Source organism: Monodelphis domestica, chromosome 1 (assembly GCF_027887165.1).
Source record: "Monodelphis domestica isolate mMonDom1 chromosome 1, mMonDom1.pri, whole genome shotgun sequence".
In the NCBI taxonomy this organism is placed as follows: Eukaryota; Metazoa; Chordata; class Mammalia; order Didelphimorphia; family Didelphidae; genus Monodelphis; species Monodelphis domestica.
Window position 1 is genome coordinate 459,832,768 of NC_077227.1, and position 6,854 is coordinate 459,839,621.

The 6,854-nt window shown below is 47.6% G+C and overlaps 1 protein-coding gene across 1 annotated transcript; it reads left to right on the forward strand.

The window, feature by feature from the left end:
• Positions 1-3,487: 3,487 nt before the first annotated feature.
• RNF183 (ring finger protein 183) lies at positions 3,488-6,854 on the forward strand. Its single transcript, XM_056812423.1, has 2 exons — positions 3,488-4,598; positions 5,652-6,854. The coding sequence occupies exon 2, from the start codon at positions 5,725-5,727 to the stop codon at positions 6,295-6,297; it is 573 nt and encodes a 190-aa protein (XP_056668401.1). The 5' UTR covers positions 3,488-4,598; positions 5,652-5,724; the 3' UTR covers positions 6,298-6,854.

Here is a 6,854-nt window from a genome sequence, read left to right on the forward strand (position 1 = left end):
GAAGAAGGAAGACTCCTCTTCCTGAGTCCAAATCTGGCCTCAGACACTAGCTGTGCAACCCTGGACAAGTCCCTTGACGCTGTGTACCTCAGTTTCCTCATTTGTCCAATGAGGTGGAGACAGAAATGGCAAACCACTCTAGTATCTTTGTCGAGAAAACCCCAAAGAAAGTCACCAAGATTCGGACATGACTCAAGAAGAAGAAGAAATGTTCAGAAGCTTTACCTATACTTGAGCCAACGTTGGCCTCTTCGGAGCTTTTAGCCACATGCCTGGTTCCATGCTCCAGAGCCCAACAGAACAACCTAATCTCTCCTTAACACAATCCTTCTTACACTACCTGAAGACAGCCATAGGTCCTTCTCAGGGCTGTAACCATGAAAATATGGGTTTCAAGACTGAATTGCCAAAACCAAAGATAATTTTTAGTGTCTTGATTTAAATAAAAAATAAGTGGTCACCATGGGAAAAATTCCCAAATTTCTAGGCCAAATGGCCTAGGCCTGAGCCTTAAGAGAGACTAGTCAGTCTTTAATCACTCACCACAAGATCGTTCTAAAGCAAAACTCCAGTCCTTCACTGAAATCCTCAACTCCTGAACTGAGTTCAGAGACCCAGCTCCTCCAACTAACTCCAAACTCCAATTAAGTTCAGAGAGCCAGCTGACTCCTGACCTCCAATTCAGCTTCCAAAGCTGAACTCCCTCAATTTCAAACTCCCCTTCCTTTTAAAGAAATTTTCTCTTGTGTCACCTCCCCTAAATTTTCACATCTACCTACCAATCATAGTAGATGCTTTTTCCTAGGACTGCCCATTCTTAGTTCACACCATTCTTTAGTTCTCACCTTCTCTGGGTAGGCTAAAACTTCACACCTCTTTTCTTAAGCTTGCCTTTTGTAAGTTTCTTGACCTTTTAGTGATTAATTTAACCTTTATAGGTGCTTAGCACCCTTTTGTATTAGAACTAAAAAGAGACCTAGCTTAGGGTTTTTGCTTGACTATAAGTATGAGTTGGGGACTTTTCATTGTTCAGTAAGGAGTTTACATCTTTATCTTCCCCTAAAGTATGCCCAAGTATGGGTGGAGTAATGTTAAAATTCCCAATACATTCCTGATCAAGTACCTCCATTTGTTACAATAAGGAAATAGCTTAACCAAAATCTTCTAAGGTAGAGTCTGAGGAGTTTTAAGATTCACAGTGCTCATCTTCTCCAGGCTTCCTATTCTATTCCTATTCCCATTCTGGTTGCCCTGCTTTGGACCCCTCCAGCGCATCAATGCCTGGACTGAACACAGCACTTCAGATGAGGCCTGATGAATGAAGAATACTGCGAGACTTCCATATTCCTGGAAGCTAGGGCCCATCTGAAGGAAGCCCACAATGGCATTAGCTTTTTATTTTTTAACTATATCTCTTGTCTTAGAATCAATGTTAAGTATCCGTTCCAAGGAAGAAGAGTGGTAAGGGCTAGGCAATGGGGATCAAGTGATGTCTCCAGAGTCACACTGCTAGGAGTGTCTAAGGCCAGATTCGAACCCAGGACCTCCTGTCTTTAGGATTGGCACTCCATCTACTGAACCACCTAGCTGCCCCCCTCTCCTGTTTCTAAACCTTTACCTTCTCAGAATCAATTCTAAGCAGAAGTTCCAAGGCAAAAGAACAATAAGGACTGGACAAATGAGGTTAAGTAACTTGCCTGGTGTCACAAGGCTAGGAAGTATCTGAGGGCAGATTTGAACCCAGGACCTCATCTCCAGGCCTGGCTCTCTATCCTCCACTGAGCCACCCAGCTACTCCCAATGCTTTGCAAACACTAGGGTCAAAGACATGACATTTCCTTCAAAGTCTATTGCAATAAGCTCAGGAGAGGGCCATGTTGAGTTGGAGATCCATTGGGGACATCCAGGTCCAAATGTCCAGTAGACAGTTGGTGATGAGAGACAGCCTAGGGGTAGAAGAGCAGAACTGAACCTAGAACACTCTTCCCAGTCATTTCCAGGCTTTACAATAATGGTGCTGTTCTGCTTAAGCTACAAAACTACGACTCTTTGAGTTCACTGGCCTAGCTCCTTCCTGTGCTACCCAGATGGCAGCCGCTCTCAGTGCAGCTTCCCAGATGATCATTCAGAGTTATTGTAGCCCAAAAAAAGGTCATCCCACTGTCCTTCCCCTCACTCAAGAGCTAACGCTTTTATAAACTCTTTTTTTTATTAAAAAAATTTTTTAATAAACTCTTACTGGGTGCCATGGACTGTGTTAAACCCTGCGGACCAAAATACAGAGAAGCCAGGCAGTCTCTTACCATCCAATGGAAGGGGGCAGAGAGGCGGTTCAGTGGATAGAGGGCAAGTCAACCCCTATTGCCTAGCCCTTAGCACCATACTGCCTTGGAACTGGTATTGATTCTAAGACAGAAGATAAGGGTTAAAAACATTCTAATGGAAGGATACAGCATGTATTGGGGTGGCAGGGCACAGATGAGGGGTACCTCAAGGGGATGTTGTGGCAGGTAAGGAGGAAGAGAGAGTCTAGGCAAGAATAAGGTTGAAAAAGTCTGGGGTCCTTCCTACAGATGGGGGCTCCAGGGAAAGAGTCCCAGGGAGAGGCCCCAGGAGCAACACTTCTCAGCGCCTTAAGGTGGTGGGTGATTAGGCCCAGATATCTGGAGAGACCTCAGGAGAGGCCAATGAATCTCTAAACCATGTTTTTGAACTTGACTCCATACAAGAAATCAGCCTGGCTTTGAAGGACCTCTCTCAACTTGGAGCCACTGGAAATACCTTCCATGATTGTCAGGGACCCAGGGTGACCTCCCAGGACCATCTCCGTACCACTAGGAAGCATCCGATGAAGACTTTACTGGAAGACCATCTGAACCTATGGATTATTTTGTCTATTTTTTGATATAATAAGGTATTATTTTATTATTATTATTATTATTATATTTATTATTTATATATTATTATATTATTTTGATATAATAGGGTATTTCTGATTGTGTTCAAGATTGAAAAAACTTGGAAATACCTTCAGTGATTAGTGTCTAAATAATAACCAGAAGGCAGCCTGGCATGGAGCGTCAAGAGATGGTCTCAAGTCAATACAGAGAACAACTGGGTGACTCAGTGGATTGAGAGCCAGGCCTAGAGACAGGAAGTCCTGGATTCAAATTTGGCCTCAAACATCCCTAGCCATGTAACCCCGGGCAAGTCACTTAACACCCATTGTCTAGCCCTTATTGTTCTACTTTGGAACTGATACACAAAATTGATTATAAAACAGAAGGTAATGGTTATTTAAAAAAAAAAAGTCAAGACAACCAGGTCCTGAGAGCCAAGTCTGAAGATAAGTTTCTGGGTTCAGATGTGACCTCAGATACTTCCTAGCTATGTGACCCTGGGTAAGACAGGTCCTGTCTCTGCTAGACACTGTCTATGTGGCTCAGCCCAAGACACTTAACCTCTCAATGTACTGGGCAACTCTCTGAGACTTTTTTCATTTGTTTTTATTTTTCATTTGTTTTTAATTGTTTTTTTTAATTCTAAACTTGACAAACACCAAAAGAACATGTCCATTTTCATCATAAAACAGAAAGTGGGAATTGAATAAGAAACTGGGAATCTTTATTATACTTCCTATTCTTTTAAAACATAATAAACATTAAAACTAGGCATTGAAGTGATCCTATGAATAGAACACCAGGTCTGGAGCCAGGAAGACCTGAATTCAAATCTGACTTCCTACATTTACTAACCTTGTGAACTTGAGCAGGTGATTTAACCTTTATTTGCCTCCGTTTCCCCAACTATAAAAAGGGGATAGCATCTGCTTCCCTGGGTTGGTGTGAGGATCAAATGGAATAATAATTGTGAAGTACTTAGTACCTGCTGCATATTAACTGCTACATAAATAAACAGGGTAACAGGACAAAAGATTGTCTTGAATACTGCTGCATAATCTACTGAACAAAATCTGGCTTTTTGAGATGCCTTCAGAGTGTAAATGGTACAATAACAAATAGAATTGCATAAAAACATATAATTATTATTTCATCATGGAACTTGCTAGAACTCGAAATTGCAGAATAGTTCTTGATTTGCTTGTAGAGAGAGTTTTACTGCCTGGAGTTCTCCACAGAGATCTCCACAGATCACAGGTCTGAACAAAAAAATCCCCTAAAAGCTCACATTTCTGGAAGATTTTAGTACTTTCTTGAGGTAGAAAGCACAGGTGGAGCCTAATGTATAGCCAAGGTTAAGAATATTGGTCCACGTCCCTCAGCTAGAGACAGGATTTGAATCCAGGTTCTGGGACTCCAGGGAGCTATTGGCACTTCCAGGGCACCAATGTCGCCTTGCCTATCTTCTTGGGTTTAGTTTCTGAGACCAAGCTAATTCCCTGACTGTCTGTGCTCTATTAGCAGCCTTAAAGGGCAAACACCAGTTTTCCTGTTCCACCTGTGTCCCTGTTCCTGTCACTCATTGTTCAGTAGGCTGGGACACATTTTGTAATATCACAGGGAACAGCGAGGCCCAATGACCTCCCATTGGGCTCCCCCTGCTCCGGCTGCTGCTGCTGTTAATCCTCCTGGCGGCCGGTGAGTTCCTCAGTCTGCCTCCTCCCCTCTCCATCCTCTCTCTCCCAGCAGGTGAGGTCTCCGGCTCCCAGAATAAGGCGGGCTGCCGCTGAGTGCTGAGCTCCGGCTCTGGGTACCTGACTGAGCTGCTTCCATGGAAACCAGCCGCAGATTTTCCAGGTAGAAAGCCACCTCCCGAAGACTCGCTGGGCACTGGGGCGGGCAGGGAAGGCCAGAAGGAACCCCCTGCCGTCTCCGGGCAGACCGCACAGTCCAGGTGCACGCCGGGCATTCAGGTGGGTTCACAGGGAGACGGCAGGCAGCGGCCTGGGAACAGGAGGGGATGTGCGCGGAGGGATTGGGGTTTGCGGGAGACAAAGGGCAAGGCGAGAAAGGCGAAGAAGGAGCCAAGACCCACTGAATGGTAGGAGGTGAAGGTAATGATTGGGGAGAGAAGAGCGATTTGGGAGGCTGCCCCTGAGCCTCTTGGCGCTCCAGACTAAAAGAACCTTGCCAGAGGGCGATCCCGTGACCGTGTAAGCCTTTTCCACTAGCAGCGCCCCGCGGCTTTCCTCAGTGTCTGGTACCCAGGGGCAAGGACGGTGTGCAGCCTGTCTGTCCCGAGGCTCCCCGGACGCACTGGAGGTGAGTGATGGGCGTTTGTCCCCCAAACTAAGAGAGTCTGGGAATGAATGAACACAGAGCCTCCGTGGCCCTGCCTCCTCGCTCCAGCCGGCCGCGTGGAGAAGCACAGAACTCCTGTGCCTTCTCCTGGACGCGGAACGGCCGGCCGACACCACTGTGTGGCTGCAGAGGGCTCCCATGGTTTGTCCCAAACAGTTCATTAAAGCAGAGTATCCAGAGACTCGGTTTGCTGCTGCTGCTGCTGCCCGTTTTCCACTTGGGAAAAATGTAAAAAAACAAAAAACAACCCAACCATGTGCAGGTCCTGTGGCAGAGGGAGGGAGGGAGGTGGAAGGGAGGGAGGGAACCCGTTGCGTTCGGGGGCTGCCTTCCCCCACCTCAAGTCTTTGTGGAAGACAGAAAGACTGAGGGGGGCGGATATCCTTCTAGGAGAAGTTCAGGCTTGGCCTTCGGACTAGAAGTCTCCTGGATGGAGCAGCCCCTTAGGTGCCAGGTCTGAGCGATGGCTGAGAAACTGGGAAAAGAGCCTGAGGCAGAGTGCCCGGTCTGCTGGAACTCATTCAACAATACTTTCCGAACCCCCAAGCTCTTAGACTGCCGCCACTCCTTCTGCATCGAATGCCTGGCCCACCTGAGCCTGGTCTCTTCGTCCCGGCACCGGCTGCTGTGCCCCCTGTGTCGCCACCCTACGGTCCTGGCTTCAGACCGGCCCGTGACTGACCTGCCCACAGACGCTGCCATTCTTACCCTGCTCCGCCTAGAACCAAACCACATCATTCTGGAGGGCCGCCATCTCTGCTTCAAGGATGAGCGTAAAAGCCGATACTTCTTGCGCCAGCCCAGGGTCTACACCCTCAACCTGGGGGTCGAGCCCGAGAGCCAGGCAGGCCCACCCCAGCAGGGGGCGGCACCTCCCGCCCCCGTGCCCATCCCTAGTCACCTGTCCCTTCGAGAGTGCTTCCGCAATCCTCAGTTCCGAATCTTTACCTACCTGATGGCTGTCATCCTCAGTGTTGCCTTGCTGTTAATCTTCTCCATCTTCTGGACTAAACAGTTCCTCTGGGGTACGGGGTGAGACCTGAGCCCCAGGCCAAGGAGAGGACCAAAAAGCCAGTCAATACAGGGAGTTCTGGGAGGGCCAGGCTAACCCACCGCCTGTTACTGGAGAGACCCCACTCCTGCCCCATTTTCCAGATGAGGAAGCTGCTGAGCCCAGAACTAGATAGGGCCCCATTTCTGCAGTGTTTGGTCCATCATCAGCCAGGAATCCACTGTCTATTTACTGTTAATCAGTGTCTGAGCCCAGAAACTGAGGGGGCTAAGGAGGGACCCAGGTGCCATTTTCCCAAGGATGCTGAAATGGGATTCCAATTCTTTGTTGCTGCCAGGTGGGAGGAAGGGATATTTCCAAAAGTTACCTCAGAGGGCAAATCAGCCATGGTTCCCCTGATGAGGGAAGAGCAGGTTAGTGACAACAGGAAGCATCCAGGAGCCTGTATGTTGTTCAAGTTGGCTTCAGACCCCAAAGTAGCCCCTCCCAGCTTCAGCCCTAGTTTTTCCAAGTTGTTTTCTCTCTGATAGACCCCTAAAAAATTTGTGTGCATGTCAGTCAATAAACAATTATTAAGCATC